Source organism: Equus caballus, chromosome 10, assembly GCF_041296265.1.
Source record: "Equus caballus isolate H_3958 breed thoroughbred chromosome 10, TB-T2T, whole genome shotgun sequence".
In the NCBI taxonomy this organism is placed as follows: domain Eukaryota; kingdom Metazoa; phylum Chordata; class Mammalia; order Perissodactyla; family Equidae; genus Equus; species Equus caballus.
The window spans coordinates 71,962,019-71,989,297 of NC_091693.1; the positions used below are offsets into that span (position 1 = coordinate 71,962,019).

A 27,279-nucleotide genomic window follows, 5' to 3' on the forward strand; every position below is an offset into this window, starting at 1 on the left:
CTTTGTTTATTATTCTCACCTCTCTTTACCTATATACATTCTATCGATCCCACTTTCAAATTTCAAGAAAATTTAGAAAAAGTCTCTTTTTTAAGCACGAATTATTCTCTCAGTACTTGATCTCCACTACTTTGAACATCTCATTTTAATGCTTATTACGTTGTTGCTTATTAAATTATTCATTTGTAATAAACATCAAAATTTCACAATGCCCTTAAGTCTTCTCTGGCTATATGAAACAGATGTAGAAATAAAGCAGTAGTTTATCTCTGCTTTTTAGTCTGAAAATTCTAATGTAACCTAGCAGTGGAAGTATTTTAAACACTAACAAGTACACTGTTGCCAAACACTAGCAAAGACATTCTCCTAAAGTATTCCACGCCTCCCAATTCTGGGCCATCAAAAATATTGGTCCATGACTGATAATGTTCAATTAGTTATTGTAGGAAACACAGCACCATGCAAAACCTCTATTCTTCAATTTTCCACATTACACTTAAATACTCCAATGTGCCTTCTGTGAACAATTTGTTCTTCCACTACATAAATATTTCCCCCCTTTGAGTACGTAGTGTATATTCTATTAAAGAGTAGTTGAGCAATTCAATGTTAAGACACTCATTCTCACAGATATCCACATAGTAAATATCTTTTGGGTTACAGAAGGCCTGCTAAACTGGCATTTATAGGAGTAGCTAGACCAAATTCCTCTTTTTTTTTTCCTTTTATTAAGTCTTTAGCTTACTTTGGAGATATTCTTGCAGACTTCCATGTCTCATCAACTCTGTAATAATATAAATTGGATCTTCTAAAGTGCAAACGGCATAAAGCTGGATAAGCTTTGGATGTCTCAGGTTCTTCATTATCTGTGCCTCCCTCAGGAAGTCATTTGGATCCATTGAACCTGAAACAAAAAGAGGGAGAAATCACTTTCTGTTATTGAAGCATTTCTATCCTCACAGCAGCCTGGTGGGAATCACCAAGATTGCTTCCTGCCTCTCAGTGAAGTAAGAGCATCAGTGTCACAAATCTCCAGATTTATCAAAGAAGAGAATCAGTTCAGCCAGGACAACCTAATTACTGACATGTTGGTGCATTGGGGGTGTGCAGCTTATGTGTTATGACCTGTAGGTGAAAAGAGGTTGATTCAGGTCCATACGAAAAATGAAGAAAAAGGAGAGACTGACATTCTAATTGATAAAGCAAGGCAGGCATCTTAAGAACACACAGAGAAGACATTCTATTAACATGAACACGGGAAGACACTGGGTGTTTAATTACTGCAGCCAGAGCTTTTTGGTCGAGGATCAAAGGAAGGCTGATAGCTGCCCTGCCCTTGGTACCCACTGTGGAAAGAGCTGGATGACAATCCTAAAGCAATGAAATTCTCCCATATTTGCATCCTTAATTCTGTAGGGACATACAGTATAGGCCAAGCAGAAAACGTTCAAGGGCCAACCCTCAAACTTAGTGTTTTTCTCACCAGTCTTATATGTCTAACTTGAAGCTAATATTCAACATATTCTCCTGTATTAATACTTCTGCAGTCAGAGTCCTAATAACTTGACCAAACGATAAGGGAGACAACTTTGAAGCCTATTTTAAAGGCTCATCTATAATTGAATTGTATGTAAATGGCTAAACTCTGACTCACCATGCAAAGTGCCAGGTAGTTAACATCAAATAAAACTAACAGGAGGAAGGATACCTGGACTTTACATTTCATCAGTAATTTTAAAATCTTTCACTTCTTTTAGGATATGATGTTTCAGAGGCATTACTGTAATTGAAGAAATACTCTCAGTTCACAGGTCAGTATTCACTATGGATAATGCAAATACCATTTCCACTGATGCTCAGAGACATTTGCATTCATCACCCTCTCGTTTTGAAGACTTCACAAATAATATTTGAACCCAGGCATGGATAAGCTTTGACATTCCAAGCTAATACTCTGATTTGTTTATTAACATGCAGTTAAGACAAGTTACATGTGACCTGTAGATCATTTCATGTAAAGCATTTAGGCAGTTTAGCCTTTGGTAAGCCCTTCAAGAGTCTAGAAGTTCAGAATCCAGGCTTGATCAAATAGTGGATTCTGGACAAATCCTAGCTCGTTGTGTGATCTTGAACAAGTTAGCAAATGTTTCTGAACTTCAGTTTCTTCATCTGTAAAACATGGCTAATAATCCTACTGACATCACAAAATCATTATCAAGATAATAGCATCACCTGGCACATAAATATTCAATGACTTAACCATGATTTGTACTATTATTCATATGCATACTCTTAGGAAAACCAAACAGAGCAACAATAAGTATTTTTTCGCGGGCTGAGGGGAAGGGGCAAGGACTTAAAGAGAGAGAGTAGAGGGAAATGGTCCATTCTCTTCTCCATCACTTTATGCTGAGCTCCTTCAACTCCATCTCAACCACTGGTTCGCTCTACATAATCAAATAGGATTAAAATCTTGGATCATAGTGGCAAAATGGAGCTGAGAATAAAAGAGGCCCAGAAACCATAATAAAGGACTGTTCTTGGCTGTTACAATTAGTTTGGCTTATGGTCAAACGTGGATATAATGAGATTCTCTCCACTCCTAAAAAAAATTATAATTCATGAAGCTTCCAGTCATAGCATCAATTATGATCATCATTCAGACAATTTATATGTACAATATGTTTCCGTGTTGATGCTTTGGGTGGCCATCAAACTCGTGGGATGCAGGACACTCAAATCATTGCCAAATCAGACTATCCATAAGAGCTGAAGCCACGGTACAGCAGGAGCCTCTGCAGGTAAAGGCTGCTCAGAGCGCTCTGCGGCCACACAGGTTGCAGCTGACCAGCTGCACAGCGAAGGAGACCATCTCAACTTGGCCAGTAATGCAACATTAAATATTAATTTTTGCCTGTCAAAGCTACTGTGGGAGTTGATTTCAGGTTTGTCTTTATTGCATGGTAGTCTGCTAAGCAATAAATAGCTGCTAAGATTGATTAATGGCCCCAGTGAAGTGAAGACATTTAACCAATCACCGAGGCTGTTTGCTGCTATTACACTGTAAATCAATAACAATTATTCCTGTTGGAGAGAAAACTATCATGGCACTTTTTTTTTAATATAAGAAATCTAATTTTTTGTTTTCTTTTAACCTCCAGAAGGCTTTCCTTAGAGAGCAATGTTAGGATGGATAGCTAGCTCCTTCTTTTTTGGAAAAGAATGATTAGATTGGACAATAAAGTTTAGTCTCAATTGTCAACAAGCTTCAGATTTAAAATCATGCAGATGCAGTGACTGTGCAAATCTCAGGTGCTGGAATAGATTGTCCCCCCCAGAGAACTCATGTGGCCTCTGGCCACTTAAAAGTGTTTCTCCATTGTTTCATGTGGCAGGAGTAAATGCCAAGACTGGACTCCTGAACTATCAAATATGCACTTCAGTAGACATATGTCAGCAGCCTGTTGAAGCTAACATTTATTAAAAACTCACTGCAGATGTTCTTGATTCAATTTGTCCTTATAAAACCCCATGAAGTAAGAACTAATATAATTCCCACTTCCAGAGGAGGAGATCCAAAAAGGTTAATACATTGTCTGAAGTCATAGAAGGCAGAACCAAATTTGGACTCAAGTTTATTTCACACCAAGCTTTGTGCTCTTACCTATTACACCAGAGAGTCTCAAACCTTCTCAGTTCACGGCACCCTCACTGTCTCGGTAACATTTTTCACGATGCCCCTAAGGCAAAATGAATACCTAACAATTCTACTGATTACTTGGTTAAATCCAAACAATTTAAGAAGAATTCCTGTCCTAACAACGCATCCATTTAAAAAAGTAATGCAGATAGATTGAAAGCAAAAATAATATTTTATTTCATTCTTAACCACAATTACTTACTAAAGAGATGTAAGCATCTGCTGGGCACTGCACAATTTCTCAAGTCTTGGAAGCAGACAGAACACTGCGACCTATACTTCCTGCTCCACGTTGATTTTTGTGTGGACCTTGCATGTGATCACAGCAGCCACGAAAAACCCAGCTCCACAAAGATACAGTGTCAGCAAAAGGAATGTAACATGATCTAATCCTGAAACTGCGAACTACCTTACTGTGTAGCAGTTTGTGAGCTATTTAAGATGTTTACCTCAAAACGTTTAAATATCCTGCAGCATCCCTGTGAATTCACTGTGGTGCCCCAAGGCACCCTGGCACACAGTTTGGGAATTGTGATGCTACATTCTAAGACCAGCCAGTAGCATCCAGGTGCTCAAGTTCTGCCACCAGGAGACTTTCTAAATCTCTAAGACTTCGGGACTAGGTAGATAATGGAGGTCCCCCAGAGAACTATATTCTAGCCTCTGGTTATTATTCTTATCTATGTTATTAGAAGTAGATATGAGGCTACTACCATAACATTGCACTTTCATAGAATGTCACTTCGCTGGCATGTGATGCAACAGTAATAGATGTGAGTTCAAATTCTAGCTCTGCCATTTACTGACTTTGTAATAATAATAATAGTCATACTTTTTATTGGTGACTTACTATGAACCAGATATTATTCAAAGCATTTCCACTAAGGACCTTATTTAATCTTCATAATAACTCTGCTTGTTTGGCCTTATTAGTATCTCTATTTTGCAAATGACAAAACTGAGGCATAGAGTAGTTTAAAAATTTACTCAAGATCATATGATTACAAAGCCTTAGGAAAGTTACTTAATCTCTCTAAATTCTCTTATCCCACCTTTGAAATGGAGGGAATAATGCCTGGCTGAATAAATATGGATTTTAGCATACTTTTAATTTCTACTACAGGAAAAAGGAAGACGGAAGAAAAAATAGTTCCTACATTTTCAAATATGAAGTCTTTTCGATGGGCCATTTTACCTTTAACCATACACAGTTAGTATTTAATAAAATAGTCATTCCCTGAATAGCTCCAAGGTTCTACTGATTTCTTTTTAAGTTTTTTCAGTAAAGACAGTATTTTTTGCCTAAGGCTAGAGGAAAAGAAGAGGAGAGGAACATTGAAGAATTGAATTCTAACTCTAGAGAAGAGATGCCTTTTTGAAAACTTGCATTGGAGACATTTTAAGACCTACCTGAGTCCAGGAGCATACTCTTGCCTTACATTCTGAAGCCATGGCCACAGGTTATGGTTACCTGGGCCAGGGAGAGTGATTACAATACTTGCTTGCTGCCTCTTGGCTGTCCCATGACCTCTTGGACAGTGGCAAGTTGAGCGTATAAAAACCAACATGTACCATTTAGTCTTCGACATTCTCATTCTCATACCTGGTTTCAATGTTTTTACTGCTACTGGAGTGGTATTGTTCCACAGGCCTTCCCACACTTCGCCAAACTGACCGGATCCTAATCGCTTCAGAAGCTGTACAGAGTTGCGGTCTATCTCCCACTGGTCCACAGTTTTATATGACAAATCAAAGGGAGCTGGGACTTCTACCTGTTTCACAGAATAATGAGAATACTTGTAAGAAAAAAGTTAGATTTAACAAATTTAGAAGTGGAAAATAATAGTCTGGGTACTTTTAAAGAGAGACATCGTTTTTAAAAACAAAATACTATAAATTTTATTCTAATTACTTTAAAATGTAAAGCAATTGTGGCAGAATCTGTGTCATTACCTTTCCAACCTGATCTCCTCCCAAATCCTGATAAGTCCGGCACTGTGCTGTCCATCTGTCCCATGTCACACCCAATGCCTCCCTTACACAGGTCTGGTACGGTTTCTCCCTGCCTCTTAGCCTAGCTAAGTCCTCCCAATTTCAAGGCCCAGTTGAAGTTGTACTTCATCCACAATTATTTCCCAAACTCTTGGACCTATAGCATCTACTATATGTATCATATATTTTCACATAGTTAAAATTTTCATCATTTTTCAAATTCATTTATTTGTTCATTCATTCATTTGGTAAATAAATATTTTTCAAGCACCAACTCTGTGCCATTCTGTAAACAAAACAGGCAATGCTTCTGCCCTCCTAGAGCTTATAGTCTAGTTTACCGTCTACTATTGGAAATTTATCTTATCTCCTCCAGAAAGTCATCAACATCTTGAGTGCACAGAACGTTGCCTAAACTTCTTTATAAACCCTTTTCACCACCAGAATTCAACAATATTGGTTAACCTGAGTATTTTTAAGTGATATATTTGTATCAGGCAAGCTACTTCCAATCATCCGGGTATAAAACATAGGACTGGTGGTCCCATTGACAGTATGTGAGACCTGAACCCTGACCAGGAGCTGAGGGCTTGTCCCACTGCACTGTATGACAACTACATAATTTTAAATACATTTAGGTAAAACATGCACACAAGTGAATAACAATAGATGTCGATAAATTCTATTAATGTTATTTCCTCCCACCAAATAGGCCAGGTGAAGCAATCCAACTATTAGAACAGTTAGTTAAATGATATCTAGATGCAGACAAGTTAACCAGATAATGAACCTGGTAATTTAATACCATATTCTTGAACACAGATCTAAGTAAGAATTATATTCTGGCACTTTTTTTTCCTTCTGCCATATCATTAAGTGCACCCCAGGCAAGATACCAAATCAATGTCTTAGTGCAAAGGATGAATATTATCTGTCTTCAGCGACTGCCTTAGGTCAGAGTTTGGCAAATTTTTTCTGAAAAGAATGAGATAGTAAATATTTTAAGCTTTGTGAGCCATATAGTTTCTGTTGTAACTACTAAGCTCTGTTATTACAGTGCAAAAGCAACCCAAGACAATTTGTAAACGAATGAGCATGTCTATGTTCAAATAAAATTTACTTATAAAAACAAGGGTGAGACAGTATTGGCCCATGGGCCGTAGTTTTCCTATCCATGACTTAGGTAATCAAATGATGTTTTTTCTGAACTGATATGTCGCATACAAATACTCCAATATCTGAAAGAAAAAAGTTAACTTCAAAAATAAATGAACACAGTTTGAAAGCAGTTCACCTTTAAGCATGGTTTTCCCAGTTGCACGCATAGGCCATCGCTTGTTTTCATGTAATGACTCACGAATTCATTCAGTGTTGAGAAGGTCTGTCTTCGGGTAAGGAAAAAGCCCCCTTCATCCAGCCTTCTGATTCTGTAGTGTTTCACAACCCTGCCATGTAAAACTGGAACCCAGAATAAGTCCAGTTAATAAACTTCTTGCCAAAGCCAAGCAGATTTATTTATTTTGTGGTGATAGTTTCAATCCATGGAATAAAATTTTAACAAAGTCTACTTATTTCTCAACATTGTTTCAGAAAAGACTTCAGGAAGTTTACAGAGGACATATAACAAAATAAAAAAAAAAGAACTGGGAAATCACGCTAAAGAAATGATAAAAATAAAGGAGTGAGGTTAGCACTAAAAAAACCTGTGCTTTGAGGCCTTAGTATACTTGATTAACACAAGACATAAAATTGACTCCATCTAGCACTGCAAAGAATGAAACAGTATCAGTTTCAGAAATCACAGCATCCATGTGATAAAATCACAAGAGGTGTTTAGAAACAGTTCAACTCTTCCTGGTACAGAAACCAGGGACAATTTTCTCCCATGAAATCCTATAATGTGGACACTGAAATAGAATAAATAGTGTCCTCAGTACTTCCCTACAATAATATAAAGAATTTTAGAAGGCCATTCATGATACTGTCTCTCACGGCAGGCTGATAACAGAATGTCCTAGAGTAGTCCAATAAAAGCAATTCCACAGGGCATAAAACCAGGCAGTCCATGTATACAGCTTTCCAGCAGAATTGCTTAATCCAAGGGTAAGTCCTGTAGCATCTAGAGGAATAAATGGACTGCATACCTTTTTTCAAATTGTCTGACTTGTAGTAGATATTTTGTTGCTTTTGCCTGCCACTATAACCATTGTCCCTTCTTCTGTTAATGGCACCCAAATTTTCCTCAGAAAATTGTCGTTACTCTAAGAGTAGGTGGCCCAGAGGAACCTGGTGCCAATGCTAGGCCAAGGAAGGCAGAGTCAGAGCCAAGAAGACTTAATTCCATGGCTTGTTTTAGATATTCTGAATTCCTTGCTAAATACAGAAACTTATGCTTCGATGATCAGTCAAGTTGGAGCAATGCTCTCATGAAAAGAAAGGAGATGGAGTAGAAGACATCTCAATCCCAGCGTGGAGGTTAACTGAAGGCATGCCAATGGCTAAGACAACATTTTCCTCAAAAAATAATTGGCACACACCAGAATAGCTAAAAAGAAAAAAGACAGTATCAAGTGTTGACAGGAAATGGAATAATTGGAACTCTCATACACAGCTGATGGAAGTATAATTTTTAAAACCTCTTTGGAAAACTATTTGTCATAATCTACTACAGTTGAACACAGTCATACATAGAATATAGTAATTCGACTCCAAAGTTCATAATCAACAGACATGCACAATACATTCACCAAAACACATGTATAAGAATGCTTTTAGCAGCATTATTTGTAACAGCCTAAACATGGAAACAATCCAAATCTCCCTCACTATAGAAAGGACTGAAAGTGTTGTGTAATTGTCCAGTGGAACACTACACAGATTCATAAATAAACTGTAAATACACTCATCAACAGGAATGAATCTCACAAACACAGAAATACAGTTTCATTATTCAAAAGTTTAAATAAAACTATTGATATTAGGGATCAGATTAGGGTGTTGGTAATATTCCATTTCTTGACTGGGTGTGGGTTACATGAGTGTATTTCCTTTGTGAATGTTCATCAAACGAAACTCTTATGAAATGTGCACTTTCACTATGTGTGTCATACATCGATTTAAAAGAATATCAAAAAAAGGTTATTTGCTCCACTTCATGGACAAATGGAAATTCAAGTCCCCCAAATACTACATCATGGTGCATGATGAATTATTTCAGTCTGGAAGTTTTTAATGGAAGTGCTACCCAATTCTCCCTTGGATACTAAAATTTCTCAGTACTCATACAGTATTAAACTTTAAGCAAAGTAATTTTCTGATAAGCATTGTGAAAAATCTGGTTAGAAAACGTCCTCTAAAATAACTGAGTGAGTTGATCGCTGGTTTAGGGGTATTTATTATAAGCCAGAAAAATCCAGTGGAATATCAAGCAAAAATGAAGACTTTGAATGTGCGATACAAATTTAAAGGTAAGCCTTTCTATAACAGCATCAACAAATGTAATGTAACCAATAAACCAGACAAGCACAATAATGCAATAACACCTTTCCCCTTCTTCCCAATGCTCTTTGAATTTTACTCAGTGAGGATAACACACTCCTGCCCGTAGATGAAAGCTCCAGCAAAGCTTTTCTTCTCACTTTTTGCTATCAGATAGCCCTACTTTTGCTTAAAATCACAAACATAATCTCAACTCAAACTTAGAATGTCCAGCCCAAGATATTGATCAAACACTCTACTACCTGATTTAATCTCAGATTTTCTCCCCTTCCACAGCTCAGGCCTGCTTCAGACTGAAAGGCAGCAGAGGGAAATGTGGGTGTGGGTGGCTTCCTCTGTTTCTCTGCCTAGGGTTCTTCCCTCCCCATCCCTTTGCCAGCCAGGTTTTGAGCATCCAGGTAAGAGCAGGGAGAGGAGGGGATAAAGGACGGGGAAGGCCTTACTTGGACCGGCAGCAACCTAGATCAGCTTCAGACTCCCAGCCTGGAAGATGTTCAAGCTGGCTCTTCTCTCAAGGAGACTCATGCAGGCAGCTTGGAGCTTTCCCATCTCTGCAGGACCTCCCCCTGCACTTCCCAAGATGCAGGTGTTTCCTAGGCTGCCTACACCCAATTACCTCTCAGCTTCTGTTTCTGTGGCAGTTCACCCACCACTCTCTCCCCTATAGGTCTCTCTTGATTCTCTGGCAGAATCCCTCTTAGGCAGAACCCCAAACTCCTCCAGACCATTTATTTCTGGCCCCTTGGCACTTTTGCTCATGTAGGAGCTCCACTTATGGTCCTGAGATAATACTCACACCTCCCTTGTCCTAATCATTGCTGGGAAGACAGGTGGATGCCACAAAGAGCCTCTATCCTACTGTTGCAGGCTGTGTTAGCCTTCTCTCACCCTGAGTCAGGCTCCAGGGTTCTATCTTCCCAAGTGCAGAGAGCAGAGAGCAGACTCTCAGCGTGGCCTTCCTGAAACTCCCTTCATTAAATTTAGAGTCCCACTCCTCCCGCTCAGAAGAAAGGAGAGATTCATAATGTGCCAATAGCTGTCTCTAAAAGCAAAACACCCTCCCAAATCCTTCCTCCTTTCTACTGCTAGCACCTTTGTAAAATCATTAACAAGTGAGGGATCCAAGAGCTGCAGTACCTGTCTTTGTAAGCTCTAGGTATGGGGACTTGGCTTTGGAATTTTACGTCTATAATATCTTGATAGCCTCAGTCAAAAATTCCATTTAAGATTCTGTTATACTCACTTTTCTTGAACCAAACACTATGCTAAGCACTATATTACATTATCTCTTTTTATCCTCATAATAGTCACATAAGGTAAGTATTAATAAGCCCATTTTATAACTTGTAAAAGCAAGTAGGTGGTACTGCCAGGATTCAAGCTTGAGGATTTGTGAATCTAAGATTCCCTATAACCAGAGGGTTTCAGACAGTAGATCCAGTTGTCTAATAAGACATCTCCAGTTCACGACAATAAAATCATGTCATCTGTTGATATTATACATAGAAGACCCAAAAGACTCCACCAAAAAACTGTTAGAACTAGTAAACAAATTCAGTAAATTTGCAGGATAAAAAGTTAATATACAAAAATTAAGTGCATTTCCAAACACCAACAACAAACTATCAGAAAGAGAAATTAAGAAAATAATCCCATTTACAACATCATCAAAAAGAATAAAATGCTTAGGAATAAATTTAACCAAGAGGTGAAAGATCTGTACACTGAAAACTATAAAACATTGATGAAAGAATTTGAAGAAGACACACATAAATGGAAAGACATTCCATGATCAAGGGTTGGAAGAATTAATATTATTAAAGTTCCCAAACTACCCAAAGTGACCTATAAATTCAATGCAATCCTTATCAGAATTCCAATGGCATTTTTCACAGAAGTAGAACAAACAATCCTAAAACTCCCATGGAACCACAAAAGACCCTGAATAGCCAAAGCAATATTGAGAAAGAAGAGAGCTTGAGGCATCACACTCCCTGATTTCAAACTATACTACAAAACTATAGCAATCAAACCAGTATGGTACTTGCATAACAACAAACACAAAGATCAACGGAACAGAATAGAGAGCACAGAAATAAACCCAAATATATATGACCAATTAATTTATGACAAAGGATCCAAAAATATACAATAGGAAAGGAAAGGCTCTTCAATAAATGATGTTGGGAAAATGATGTTGCATGTGATGTTCAGCCACATGCAAAAGAATGAAACTAGATACTATCTTGCACCACTAACAAAAATTAACTCAAAATGGATTGAAAACTTGAACATAAAACCATAATACTGGGAGAAAACATATGGGGGAAGCTCCTTGACATCAGTCTTGGCAATGATTTTTGGATTTGACACCGAAAGCAAAGGTGACAAAAGTAAAAATAAACAAGTGGGACTATATCAAACTAAAAAGCTTCTGCATAGCAAAGAAAACCGTCAACAAAATTAAAAAGCAGCCTATGAAATGGGAGAAAATATTTGCAAACTACATATCCAATAAGGGGTTAATATCCAAAATATACAAGGAACTCATACAACTTAATAGCAAACAACACAATTAGAAAATGGGCAAAGGATCTGAATAGACATTTTTCAAAAAAGGCATACAAGTCCAACAAGCACATGAAAAGGTGCTCAACATCACTAATCATCAGGGTAATGCAAATCAGAACCACAATGAGCTAGCACCTCACACCTGTTAGGGTAGCTGTCATCAAAACAACAAGAGACAACAAATGCTGGCAAGATTGTGGAGAAAGGGGAACCCTTGCACACTGTTGGCAGGAATGCAAACTAGTACAGCCACTATGGAAAACAGCATGGAGACTCCTAAAGAAATATAAAATAGAACTACCATATAATCTACAATGCCACTTCTGGGTATACATCCAAAGGGAATAAAATCACCATCTCAAAGAGATATCTGCGCTTCCATATTCATTTCAGCATTATTCACAATAGTCAAGGTATGGAAACATCCTAAGTGCCCACTGACAGACAACTGGATAAAGAAAACATGATACAGTGGAATATTACTCAGCCTTAAAAAAGAAGGAAATCCTGTAATTTGCAACTACATGGATGAACCTGGAGGGTATTATGCTAAGTGAAATAAGCCAGACAGAGAAAGACAAATACTATATGGTACCCCTTATACATAGAATCTACTTTTTAAAAAAATGAATTCATAGAAACAGAGAGTAGAAAAGTGGTTGCCGGGGCTGGTGGGGACTGGGGTGGGGAGGACGTTGGTGAGCAAAATAGGGAAAGGTTAGTAAAAGGGTACAAATTTTCAATTACAAGATGATTAAGGTCTGATGATCTAATGTATAACACATGACTACAGTTGATAACACTTTTTATTCTCAGCAAGAAAAAAAGGTAAATATGTGAGGTGATAGAAGTTTTAATTAATTCAGTGGGAAATCCTTTCACAATGTATACAAATATGAAATCACAACATTGTACACTTTAAATGTCTTACAATTTTGTCAATTATTCCTCAAGAAAACCAAAAAAAAAAAAAAATCATGTCACCTGCATACAGGAAAATATTTCACTTTCAGTTTTTGATATTAAAATACAAAGGACAGGAGCACATTTAACTCCTCCAAAATCAATATAACTTTCTTAAACTATAATATTTAAAGTATCTGGAACACATTCTTGTCATCTCTGATCTGTCAAGTTACAATTCCCACTGACTATGACTCTTGGGGCAATGTTAACTGCCCTCTATAATCATCACCAAATAGAGGGGTTTTATTAGAATATATAACTAAGCTCATAACAGATCCCTGTATGTGGATCAAAAGGCTAACAAAAAATCAAAGAGAGCTATAAACAATATTTGCCCCAATTCATTTCTCCATTAAGTAATAAAAATATTACAAGGAGGGGCTGGACCTGTGGCATAGTGGTTAAGTTTGGAGTGCTCCTCTTTGGCAGCCCAGGTTTGCAGGTTCGGACCCCAGGCACAGACCCACACCACTTGTCAGCCATGCTGTAGTGGCAACCCACATATAAAGTGGAGGAAGATTGGCACAGATGTTAGCTCAGGGCTAACTTTGCTCAAGCAAAAAAAGAGGAAGATTGGCAACAAATGTTAGCTCAGGGCTAATCTTCCTCAGCAAAAATATATATATATGTATTCTTCTATATATATATTAGAAGTATATACATATATTAGAAGTATAAAGTTAGCTACATATAAAGTACACTTACAATTTATCTAAATTATTGGCCTGAAAATTCAAGCCTTGCCATTTATCAAAAAGAAAATTGCCTAAATTATAGCTGAGTTGTCTAGCAAATTGATAGGTCTATAATTGGAAATGATGGGAAGCAATAAAAAAATTCCCCTTTTTTGACAAGATTGACCATATCAGTTCCAAATTGAAGTGGACTACATGGAAATTAAACAGCCTTAGGAACGCCTTTTTTTTTTTTAAAGATTTTATTTTTTTCTTTTTCTCCCCAAAGCCCCCCGTACATAGTTGTATATTCTTCGCTGTGGGTCCCTCCAGTGCGGCATGTGGGACGCTGCCCCAGCATGGCCCGATGAGCAGTGCCATGTCCGCGCCCAGGACTCAAACCAACGAAACACTGGGCCGCCTGCAGCGGAGCACGCGAACTCAACCACTCGGCCATGGGGCCAGGCCCAGGAATTCCTTTTTAATGCATCACAAAAGATCGAATGATTTCTAAGCTAGAGACTAAAGTCAATAGATGACTGAAGAGTTAAAGAACTCCCTGTGATTTTCTTAATAAGGGATGCAAATCACAATGATTGATATGGCTTTGGCAGTCACTATTGATTACAAAGAAAGCCTAAACAAATGTTTGCCAAGTATTTGTAGATAAAGGCTTAAACTCTCAACTGTAAAAACCAGTACTTTGCAATATATCTAGAGTTGTCAAGCACAATAAAAGTGATTTTGTTTAATAGAAAAAGCTATAGACTAGGGTATGAGAGACCCAGGTTACAACTTCACTAGTATATGACCAAAAACATGTCAATCTCACTGGGCCTCAGTTTCTTCATCATGAAAACAAGAGAGCAGGCATTAAGAAATCTCCAAATTTCCAAATGTTTCCACCTTAGTGGTCAAACATTTCTCATGGCTGTTGCTTTCTCTCCCTGAAGTTCCATTTCTTTTGTAGTCTTCACAAAAGTTAAGTAACTCTTATCGCAGGGCCTTGAGTATCACTTCAGTGTGTTTCCTATGAATCTTCTACTAGCTAGAACTTTCCTTCAGGTCTCAGTTTAGATCCTCAGACCCAGCCTTCCCCAACTACCGTTTTGAATGTACCCCCTCCCCAGCTTCTTTCTTGATCAATACCTAGTCAGAGCTTGGCATAGAGTAACAACTAATAAACATCTGCTAACTGAGTGAATGATGTCACTAATTCTTGGATTTGCAGTGAAATATAAGCTTGCAAAATGTCTGCTGCAAAATTAAATAGGTAATTATACAAATACTTTCCAGACAAGACTTCCCTGGAATTTTGTTTTTAAAGAGAGGAAAACAAACTTAGCCACAGGATATAAATACTATTAGAGGACAATCATTCATGTTTATATTTGATTTTGTTATTTTTGCAACATAACACAAAAATAACTACTCCCTCTCTAACTGGCATCATGATTATTTACATGTAGTTCACGCAAGTTTTCAATCTAAACAAGACTGAAAGATATATCTAATTGAAAAACTAGACCACAGAAGCTACATCAAGGAAATTCAAGACATTACAGTCATGATGAAGGCACTTTCAGTATTGTAAACCTGAGTAATCAAATCCAAAATACATGATTGTTTTTTAAAAGTGGTTTTAATTTGTTAGTGGTGAGTCCACACATTTGAAAATTGTCATTCCTAATAAAGATTGAATTCAGGGGGTCTCAGAACTAGGGAGAAATGAATTTTCTATTTCTTTTCTGGTTCACTGTGATCTCAATTATTGAACCAAACCTATTCCAAATTCTACAGACTAGAAGTGAGTGATAATGCTTGCGTTATTCTTATTGTGAATTACTCTAAATTCAGATTAGTTAAGCCTTTTTGTAGTTGAACTACAAGAAATATAAGGCTAACTATAAAATATAATGGAATCATCCATCAACAAACTCAGTAGCATCATGATTGAATGAATTGAGCTAAAAGGCCAGGCATCCTCAGTGTCCACCTTGACTCTCATTTCTGCTGTTTGACCTAGGGGAAAATGCTTCACCCGTCAGCTGATTAATCTGCCAGAACATGTCCGAGAATTAAATGCTTCACCTGTCAGCTGATTAATCTGCCAGAACATGTCCGAGAATTAGGATATGATGCAGAGATGTAGGTAAGCCTGTGTGAGGAGTAAAGGCTCGTTGAATGTTGAAAGAATCCAACTATTTCTGCCCATCAACTTCTATAACGACCGTCTCATGGATCACCTGATTTTTTGGCCATCTTCACATCCAGAGTAACTGATTCTGGGGGAATCCATGTGATATCAATTGAGTCTCATGATTCCAGTCCTATTAGCCAGGCCCAAGTGCTTTTTAAAGGAGTTGATGGCAGATGTAGAAGCACAGCTTCTCCCCATGGCGAGATCTTATTCCACATCATCTCTGATGGTAGAAAAGAGTTTGTCTGCTCTGCACAAAGGAGTGCTGGGAGATTTTATCAAAAGGCTCTTTCAGAGAGTTTTGTCCCCATCTACCACACTGGTAACATGATACTCAGAACATAGTAAATAATTATGAAACCCAGGATATTCTAAAATTAGGTTTTAAAAAGACAGAACCTCCAGAAATTAGCTTTAGAATACAATATAAACATAAAGTTAGAGGCTGTCTGTGAGACACAAAGACAAGCTAGTAGGCTCAGTGAAAAACATCCGTATAATGAGCAGTTTGGCATTTTATAGGTAAATAAATGGTTGATTGAGCAGATTTTCATTTTTCAGCTGGTCTTCCAGCATCATCTGGGCATAGCCTTACTCCTACTGACTGATAATAATCTGTCCCCGTACTGAGTAAAACAATATGACTTAGATGATTGAGCAAAGGATGGAAAATCAAGAACTCCGTGCCCTAATCTTATTCTGCCAGTGATTTGTTCTTTGACCTTAGGCAAGGAATTTCATTTCAGTTTCCTTATCTAGAAAATGAGAATAATGATCTTATCTATATACCCCCGCAGGGATAGTTATTCATAAAGGATGATAGATATTTCTAAATGTGCAATGTGTGAGTACTATATTAGAATATCAGTATTATCAAATAGCATTGTCAACAAAAGAGAGCCACTTGCAAAGTAAGATTTTCCACTCTTTACACAATAATGGCTACATAACATAGTAGCTGCCAAACATATTGAGTGAAGAAATTTCTATTAATTTTGTGTGAGAGAACTCTTGCACTCGTAAACTCCTGTTTATTTGGTTTCTCTTTGGAAAGTTTATTTGTATTTTCAAATATTCAATATTTTCAAAACTATTACAAAGATAATCATGATAACTCCTCCTATACCATTGCCTCAGAAATCATGCTAAGATAGGTCTACACCCATAAGTAAATAACATTTAACGGAGTTATTGTATTGTATCCCCCATTAAAACAGAATTCAAGACAACACTCACTGTATTTTGTTCTACAAAAAATAGTGTAAGATTCTAGTATGAGTAGTTTTGACCGGAGAAGGTACAACTGTCATAAAATATTAAAGTGGTATCATGTTGAAGAGTTGTTCTCTCCTTTCCTTGGAAAAAAAAAGTCCACTACACCAAAGGGAACAAACTGAACTGACTCTTTTTATACATGCAACTTACCTAGTGGGTCCCCAAGGGCACCCGCCTCCCAGCCCAGCATATTCAGTGTGCGGTGGACACCGTCAGTAAGTTTGACTATTAAAACGTTAGGCTGAGGGGCCGGCTCCGTGGCCAAGTGGTTAAGTTTGCGTGCTCCGCTGCGGCGGCCCAGGGTTCAGATCCTGGGCGCGGACATGGCACCGCTGGTCAGGCCACGTTGAAGCGGCGTCCCACATCCCACAACTAGAAGGACATGCAACTAAGATATACAACTGTGTACAGGTGGGGTTTGGGGAGATAAAGCAGGAAAAAAAAAAAAGACTGGCAACAGTTGTCAGCCCAGGTGCCAATCCTTAAAAAAAAAAAAAAAGTTAGGCTAAGTGAAGAGCCACAAAGAGGATGCCTATTTCACGTGACTTAAAAAAACTTATTAAAAACGCTATTTGAGGATACATCTGAGAGCTCTCATGGCCTGAGGTCTTTTGGGATTGTTCCTGGTCCAGGGGACCAGCTGAGGTAACTTTATAGTCAAAGATGACATAATCGGTTACCCTTACACACAAAACTCAACCATCTCTTCCATATTATATAGCACAGAAATCATGAGCCTGAACCATATATCTGTTCAAATATCTCGGATACTTTTGAGAGAAATATTGATCTTATCCTCAAGACCCTTATGGTCTAACTCATAAAAATAGGCCAACCCCTTATCAAAGCTGGCTTTCAAATTTTCAGAACAGATAACAGTTTTATTTTTTATACATATGATATCTTAAGAAGATGAGTATCACTTTAATCAACATTACTTAATTGTAACATTCAATATTTCGTCAGATAATTTAATTGAAAAGCATACCATAATTTCACATGAAAATAGCTTTTGCAGCATCTGATGTTACAAAGTCTCTGGGAAACAATTTCACTCTTTATTCCTCTTGGGACTTGAACTTCTCATTCAAGATTATATTTGCAATAAATCACCAGGAATTTACATACTTGGATTATATTATCTCAGTTTCCTACAGAAAATCCTTCCCTGGGTTAATATTTAATGTGACTTGAGAGCCAGTGCTTCTACTTTTCAAAACTTACCCTAAGGAAATAATCCAAATATTTACATGCATTTATTGAGTTATATTCCCACTTTATTCCAGAAAGATCCAAAGGTTTGCATAAATTATCAAAATAAAATAAAATTTAAAATAAATGGATGAAAGAAATAGGACTAAAAGGAAAGGAAAGGAAGATGCCTCCAGGAACAAGACTGAGATGCTTTATGGAAGGTAGTCTTTAGATTGTAATCCATGTTTGCTAGATGTGGGCCAAAGATTTGGCTCTCTGCATTTCTGGCAGCCCATAGCCATGAGGGAAATACATTCAGTTACCTGATTGCCTGAAGAAAATATTAATAAACTGTTACTGAAAAAAAAAAAAAAAAAAGAACCTACAATGAGAGAGAAATTTCTCACATAGGTCCTCGTAAAGAAATCACACCAAACGTAATGAGCAATATCATCATCAACATTCTTAATAGTAAATACACCAACACACTGCAAAGGGCTGGATCTTATAATATCCATTAATGTGGGCCCATTTCCAACACGAAATTCAATAAAAGCATTTGTATCGGATCCTAACCACGGTTCATCATCCAAAATAGGAAAAGCAATATGTATAAGGATGTTCGCTGCAGCATTTTTACGGCACTAAAAGTCTGTTAAATTGCAGTAAATCTGAAAATTGAGAGTTAAAAATATAATCATAAAAATTATGTTGTAAAAAGAAAAAACATAAAATGTGTTAAGTGAAACAAGAGGGGTGCAAAATTAAGAAAATACTATAATTGCAAACATGAGGATATGTCTGGCAGCTCACATGCCCTGGAGCCCTTTACTGCGAAAGGAACCCAGCTGAGGTTCCTTGTGAAAACCTTAATTGCATAAGGGCAAAGATGATTAAATTTGCCAACATGAAAAGAGTTGCATTCGACTGGCAGATTTGTGAGTATTTTACTCCCTCTGTTTTCCAAACCAACTGTTATAAAGGTAGAGTGACTTTAAAATAAGAACATATACACAAAGCTTTCAGCGTTTTTAGAGGCAATATAAGAATTAACCACCTAAAACAATGTCTCCACATATTGCTCAAGACATTGTCTATTATGATACTTGATAGTCTTATATAAAGACACCCATGAAGTTATTTCTCTTTGAACTTAATGCTTAAAAGCATAATGCATCTCTTCTTACATAAACCAGTGAGAGAAGCACAGTGTGTCTCCCTTTTTGCCTTATCTGCCAGAGAACCCCTGGCTAAACTGATTTCTAAACTGCGATAATTATCTCCCATTAGAGGCTCAGCAAGATCTATTTCTCTGTTCTTTTTCATTGATTTTGTCTTTTTTTATGTTTAGCTTTATTTTATCCTCTGTTTCAGCAATGTAAGCCAACCTAAAACCTTTGTGGAAGTCAATAAACACATGCACAAATGAAATGATAAATAATCAAATAAAATGGCACATCCACCAAACATAAAAAAGATTTTTTTATTGAAATGGACGGCCCAACAAAGGAATAGGCTGGTTCACTGGGGTTTCTGTTTATGGGAGTTTTGATGTTCCTCTTAGGAGCTTCAAATTATAAAAGATCCCTCAGAAAGAACAATGTTAGACTAGACATTCTTTGCAAAGTCTACTATTCTATCAACAAAAAATGAATATGACATGTAAACGACACGAAATTTTAAAGATGAGTTAGTCCAAATCTCTCTTTTACTGATGAAGTCTGAAATAAACTGCTAGTTGTTTGCAGGGCTGGAATCCAAGTCTAGCTATCTAGGATGTCATATGAATGACAGTACGAACAGTAAACTCCTTTAACTATTTACTTCCTGTTTCCTGTTTTATAAAAACAGAAAGTAATAATTTACTAATTTTCCAGTACAATGTTTCAGGTCTCAGAGCTTTCTGAATGCCACATTTCCCCTCCCTCTCAACACTCTCCCACAACTCTCAGGAAGCCTTCTCCACAATGAAGGAGAACCTGGGGCCTGAATCCTCTCCTTCCTCCAGCCAATTTCAGTAATTACCTGACATGCTAAACAGAGTGAACATGAAAGTCACTGAGAAATGTAATGCATGATAATTTAAATACCTTGAAATTCATTTTTATCTCCTTGTGAAAATACAAAGGACATTCTCATGTATTAGCTAAATTATTTCCACAGCAGAATATTGTCTCCTCTCATCTTTTTTTCATTGTTTTTACCTATGCAAGACAACTATTGGCAATTTGCTAATTATTCATTCACACTCCCAAAAGCAGATAGCTCTCCTTTTTGAAAATTTCTTCATATTAAGTGAGGACCCATGATATAAGATATGTTCCTGCTGTTTATTTCAGACATGTATTACATGAAGCTTACACAAGGCGGGGTCTGTTTATTTGGATTTAATTTCATTTGTCATAGCTCACTGCAAACATAGTTCAGGTCACGTTCAGGTAAACACTCCACATAAAGACAAACCATCTCCTAGTCACAGCTGGCACTTCAAAGGCTGGCCAATCATCTTCCTAATGACTCTGACTAGTTCAAGGGTGAACCAGGAGAACTGGGAATACTCAGCATGACTCATCACTACCCCCAGAAAAACAGTTCAAAGTACATGTTCCAATGCAAGGTGGGCCAACGTCTCCATCTTTCCGTGCAAAAGGTAGCACTCCTTGTACATCATAATAAAAGCTACTGGATTTTCACTGAGCACCTGCCTTAAAGTAAGCACTGTGCTAAATGCTTTGTGATGTAATATTTCACTTAATTTTCATAACCACCCTCTGGGATATGGATATTATTTTCACCATTTTACAGAGGAGAACCTAAATTGTATAGAGAGATTAAGTAATTTGCCCCTAGATACAAAGCGGGTAAACTTTGATTCAAAACCAGGCACTGAGACGGATTCCCCTACACCTACCATCTCCCTCCATCGCCAACCAGCAAGTGTTTTCAGGCAGCTCTCACAAGGCCCCGCTCACAGATCTGGAAGTAAACTTATCGCTACTATTTAATAATGACCTGATGATAAGGCCATGGATAAGGTCTGTTTCTGCAACTGCAACCTTTTCAAGGGAAAAATAGGTTGAACATTCCCTCCTGGAAATATTTTACTCCATCTAATACCACGATTCCTCTTAGGCTTGCTCCTTCTCAGCTTCTCCCCCTCCATCTGCTCCTCAATGTCAGTTCTGACCTGGGACATCATGTAATTCTCACAACCTGTTCTTGGTATGCTTGCAGAGCTTCAGCTTTAATGACTGTAAGGAACACGTGCTGACTGCCCAGCCTCTCTCTGCAATGCTGCCTTCCTCTTGCCTTCTAGATCCCTGCAAGCACCTCAAATGTACCAGGTCAAAATTTTAATTCACACTATCTTATTCCCCAAGTTTCCTCCCCAGCTTAAATTCTTTATCTCAGTGAATGGCAATGCCGTCCTGAAACTCAGAGAGTAAAACCAGAGAACTGGAGGGAGGTGGGGGTCACCCTCAATTCGGCTGTCTTCTGGACTTTTCATCTCTGACTGGGCATTATGTTCCATTGATCTGTCATCCTCATTGCCACTATCTTGTGGAGTGCCCCCTCAGTTTCTCTTTCCTGGAATATTGTGGTAAACTTGTATGCTTCTTTCCCTGTCTCCAGTGTCACTGTCCTTCTTCCGCAGTCACTGGAGTAGTCTTCAAAAGCACAAATTTGAACTCGTTATTTCCTAATTAAAGCTCTTTAAGTGTTTCCCATTGCCTAAAGTTCAGATGCCTTAACAGCGTTCTCTGCTGCATCCTATCCTCAAAGTTTAAATGCTTACCTGTAGTTCCCTGATTTCTGCGCACTTGTACAAATGCTCTTCCCTCTTTCTGTGCATTTGAAAAAACTATTAAATCCAACTACAATGCCATTTTATTTACATATTATAGACAAATTCTTTTTTCAAGGTCCAGCTCAGGCATCTTCTCCTCTATGTAGCCTCCTGGCTTAAGCAAGCAAAGAAGCTCTCTTGCTCCTTTGTATCCCACATACATGACTTCTGCTATCAAATTCATTCCACAGTATTGCTCCTACATATTTACACTGTATCTCTCCTACTGGACTTCAAGCCCTTTGATTGCATTTATTTATATAAGACATGAGGTCAATGAACCCTTCTCTCTTGGCCTTTGCCATGGCTTCCAATAGGTGGAAAATCCTTTCTCATCCCACTCAGGATATGGCCATGTGACTTGCTTTGGAGTGGGGGCAAACATTAAATATGGCACATCCTAGCAGAAGCTTTAAATAGTCTTAATAGTTTACTCCACCCACACGCCATCTTCTGCTCTCCACCATGAGAGCACAATACGCCAGACAGCAGCTGCTCCTTTGACCTGAGTCCCAGAAGGAAAGACACATGGAGATGAGCCTAGGCCTGCCTACCCCAGGCAGAGCCAGCTGAGCACAACTAACCAACAGCCCTCATGTCACGTGAGTAAACTGCTGAGATCTAGGGGCAAAAGCTTACTAATAAAATTCTTTTTAAAGAAAGCAGTGTGACTTCTGAGTAACATTTAAAAGAGCTAGCTGTGCTCACATCTCATGGTGTTACCTCAGGTGAGTAACTTATCCTATCAGGCCTCCAATTCCCCCGGTTACAAAATGAGTATTTTGACTGGATGATCTAAAAGTCTTTTCCAGTTCAAATTCCCTAATTCTACTAGTGAGCAAGGAACTTTACAGAAATAAATATAGGCATCATAACATTCGAATGTGGTAGAGAAAAATTATGATTTCTACTCTCCGAAAGATAAAGCTAAGACAAATTTAAGTATTTATAGATGAAACCTGAAAATCCTGGAGACTCATCATTAAGGCAGAGGCACATCCAGGGAAACCTGGTGGGTTAAACGTGGAGTGAGGTGCCTGACATTGGGATTCTGCTCTGTCCACTGGGCAGTCCTCCCACCCATAACAGCAGCTCCATTAATGTACCTAATCCTGTTGTTTACAACCTAAATTACCAAAACAAACCCAAAAAATGAAGCTATACCACAATTTTCAAATAGCAAAGAACAAAACCAGTGTCTTCTTCCTTCTACCCCACACAGCAATTATCATAGTTCCACAGTCCCTTCATTATGCCGTGACACCAAGCTAGGATCCTGAGACGAGCTCTTTAAAGGCTCATTATTGCTCAGGTTTGCATCCGAATGACAATAGCAAATATTCTTATTGCTTGTTTTGTGCCAGACAGTGCTGTAAGCACTTTTCATGTATTAACTCATCTAATCCAAACAACATCACTGAGGGGTAAACACTATTTTGAATCTCCACCTCGCTGGAGAGGCTAAGTGATTTGCCCGAACTCACACTGCTAGCAAAGGGAAGAACCCAAACCTAAGCAACCAGGCTGCAGGGTCCCCTATCTTAAACTTCAATACTGTTCACAGAAGCATCCAGCTGAAGCTCTGAGGACCTCATCTTCACAACCAGCATAATCTTAGCATAAAATTCTGCTTCCAGATTTCTTTCGAACTCCCAATGTAAGAAAGCTCTCCTCATTGCTACTCCAATGTATCATCATTCTGCATAGACAAAATGTTTTCCTTGATTTCAATTATTTGCTCACTCTTATAAAAACCAGAGTAACACAACAAATAAATAGGTATCTTGCCTATATAGTGTGTCTTTTCTATTTAATTGGCATCTCCCCTCCACTGCCAACTAGAATGTACACCTCATGAGGGCACAGACTGTCTTGTTGGCCATTGCAGCCCAGTTCTCTGAATATTAACTGTGCATAATAGACATTAAATAAATATTTGATGAATGAATGAATGAATCACAAGTTCTTTAAGCCCTGGATCATCACTTTGTTCAGGATTATGCACATACAAGATACATAAAAAATGATGCTCACTATAATTACATGGAAGCAGGAATATAATTTTTTGCTTTCTTCTTTTATGCTTTTCCTCCCTCCATATTTTCTCACAAAACCTTTTAAAAAGCACCTATAGGTGATAAGGAGATAGCTTTGCAGGGAGAGGAGATTTAAAGAAAGTCCTTGCCCTGATGAAACAAATAGGAAAATAAATTTAGTCCCTGCCAGGCATACACTTTTAAGACAACAGAATACCTTCTCAAATTGTAGTTCCCGTGCCAAAGTTTCTAACAACTTAATGCAAAGCACGTTGTGAAAATGCATGAGAAATGACTTCATGATTGATGCGATGCTGATAAATAGTTATAAAGTAGCTAATATGCATATATCATTTTAAATACATAGTTTAAAATTAGAGCTACTAATTTATTAAATTGGATTGTATTCATTTCATTCACTTTTTACATCGTGAACGCGTTTTGTGTAACTATCACCACCACATAGAAACTAGATGCCTGAATCATTAAGAAAATTTAAATCTTGATCAATTTTTTGATATTAACAAAGTAAAACTACTGCCAGTTTGATGTGTTTTCATTTATACACAAGCTGCTTGAGATATTTTTAAACTGTACACTTATGTTCAACTAAAATCACATATCCTTTTGCTTCCTATAAATTAATGAGTCATGAAAACTAAAAACAAAACAAACAAAAACCTGTATTTTGTTTTCATATGGCATGTTATTTCCTGACATGCCACACGGGGGAGCAAGTGCCTGATTGGAAGCCCTCCAAAGGCTCCCAGTTGTAAAGAAAGAATGGGGAGCAGAAAGTAGAAGCCAGCTTGGTGTTTTGGTTTTAAAACAGAGGTATACATATAGCATTCAGAATGAAGACACCGTCCCTGTTTGTGTAAATACCATATGAAATATGCTAGTTAGCCTGAATTTTACAGTATTTTTTCAATAATACATTTTTGCCACTTAGAGTAGCAAAAGAAATTGCTTAGATACCTTATTTGATCTAAGAATCAGGCAGCCTTGAGATGCAAATGTTTATTTAGTTATTATTTCCCCAAAGTATAAACTGACTAAATTGCTCACAACCAGTGGGAAGGGGGAACTGGAATATCTGTAGGGTCACTGACTTTCACTTCCAGAGATAAGATGTCTTAATTTCTTGTTCAATCCAAAACTCAGCACCACGCCTTCTCAAATGTTCCCCCCTTCTTTTTTTTGCCTCCCTCTGTCTTCCACTGTTCAATTCTTCCTCTAATCCTTCCCCTTTTTCCGAGTTTGAGATCATGAACTTTATACATTATCTTGGCCCAAGATCCAGAGAGACCCATGTTCAAATCTCAGTTCTGGCACTGTCTTGCTATCCAAAAATATAACCCATATTGAATTTATCATGATCACATTTATAATATATACAACTGAGTATCTTTGTTAGTTGTTTGAGCATATAGGTGGGAATGGATGAACAATATACAGATCTCCGTTTTACTTCTTAAAAGGTTCAAAAGTTCATAACAGAAAATAATTCCCCATTTTTAATCTAAACAGCAACATCTAATTTTTCAAAGAAATGTTCTTAAGAAGGGACATTATCTGAACAAAATAAAAAGGATTTTGTTCACACTATTTTCCATTTACTTTCATTCACTCTTAGGTACAGTGTTGATCCTTGTCTCATTTCCCTGTAATGACCTCCCTTATTAATCCCTTCCAGAAAATTAATTGTTCTCTTTCCGGGGTTCTTAAAGCACTTTGCATATATTGTCATAGTATGAGCTAGCTAGTTACTCACACAATTATGCCACATAGCAAACACAAATGAAAGTTCTATCATGAACGGTGGAATGAATGTATCTATGAATAAATGATTGTTAAAAAATAGTTCAAAATATTCCCCCCAATATTTTTGAAAATTGCCTTTGTATATAAAGACAAGGTGAGGCAAGATAAAAAATCAGAAGTGTTCTATTAAAACAATTCAAGTTTCAGTAAACAAACATTCATCAAACAAAATTTCTACATGCAAGACACTATGTTAAGTCCTGAGTAACTCACTCAAAGAAAGTAAAAACGAAGGTACTGAAGAGCGGCAGTGCAAGGCGTGATCATGTAAGAGCTGATGTTCATCTTGCAGGAAGCTTCGTTTGACTTAAGGGAGTAGAAAAGATTAGCTTGGAAAATGGGTTTTGGCAAGACTATGAAGGGCTGAAATGTCCACGTTGATAGGAATTTACGTGGTTAGCAAGGGAGAGTTATTAAAAGTTTTTGACCCTTGAAAATAAAAGAAATTAATGAGAAATAATAACCAAATGCAATGCATAATCCTTTATTGAATCAAAAATAAACAAAGAGCTAGAAAAGACGTTTGGAGAGATTTGAGCATGAACTCTATTTCTTGGGTTTAATAATGGTATTGTGGTAATGTAGGAGAATGTTTTATTCGCAGGATTTATATACTAATGCTAAAGTTTTTACAGGTGAAGTGACATGTTATCTGCAACTTACATATTGATGTCTCTAGAGAGACCTATATAGATGCATGAATGATGGAGAGAAAGAGAAAGAGAAAGTAAATGTCACAAAGTGCTAACAATTGGTGAATTTAGGTGAAGGTATACAGTTATCTTTTCAACTGTATCTACAAGTTAGGGGAAAAAAGAAGAACACCACCCTATATGTTTATATTGAGTTTGGGTATTTCATGGTATGGAGAAGAATTCTGAGACCAACTCAATTTTCATTCTTTTGGAATTAATTTTTTTTCTGGATGCTCACAGAATTGTTTCACTTATCCTTGATACTGAAAAGATACCATAGGTATCAATCCTTTCATTTATTTTGTTTGGAACATTGTGAATCATTTCAATCTGAAACACTGATTTTCTTTCTAAGCTCAGGAAAGTTTTCTCCTACTATATATTTAACTATTGCTTGCATTTAATTATTCCAATAAATTTCAAATAAATGTTTTTCTCTCTCTCCAGAGAGCATCTCAAGATTGCTCTTTATATCCCCGAAGTAGCAATTTTATTGTGTGCTGTCTCCCATCTATTATCTTTTCACGTTGCTTTTACTAACTAATTTCACAGAATTTACGTTTCCTGATATTTTATCATTTCAAATCAAATGCTTTTAAAATTTTTCATCTGTTCCTTTTAGGGAATAGGTCTCAAAAGTATGAGATTTCTCTACATTTTCAGATTATTGTCTATCATCTCATGCTATTATTTTTTCCAAAACCATGTTTTCTAGGAAAAGAAATGGTTCTATGATCAAGTAGCTTGTGTTGAAAAGGTTAAATTTCTTTGCTGTAGGATCTCAGAGATTTTAATGTACTTTATCAA

At 37.3% G+C, this 27,279-nt stretch overlaps 1 protein-coding gene across 1 annotated transcript in view; it reads right to left on the reverse strand.

Moving 5' to 3' along the window:
- The window catches only part of FRK (fyn related Src family tyrosine kinase), a 99,630-nt gene that overhangs the window by 12,918 nt on the left and 59,433 nt on the right, over window positions 1–27,279 (reverse strand). The window contains exons 3-5 of the mRNA XM_001504096.6: window positions 6,987–7,150; window positions 5,304–5,472; window positions 746–904 (exon numbers count right to left, since the gene is read on the reverse strand). Coding sequence (XP_001504146.2) covers window positions 746–904; window positions 5,304–5,472; window positions 6,987–7,150 — 492 coding nt within the window. The remainder of the gene's footprint in view (window positions 1–745; window positions 905–5,303; window positions 5,473–6,986; window positions 7,151–27,279) is intronic.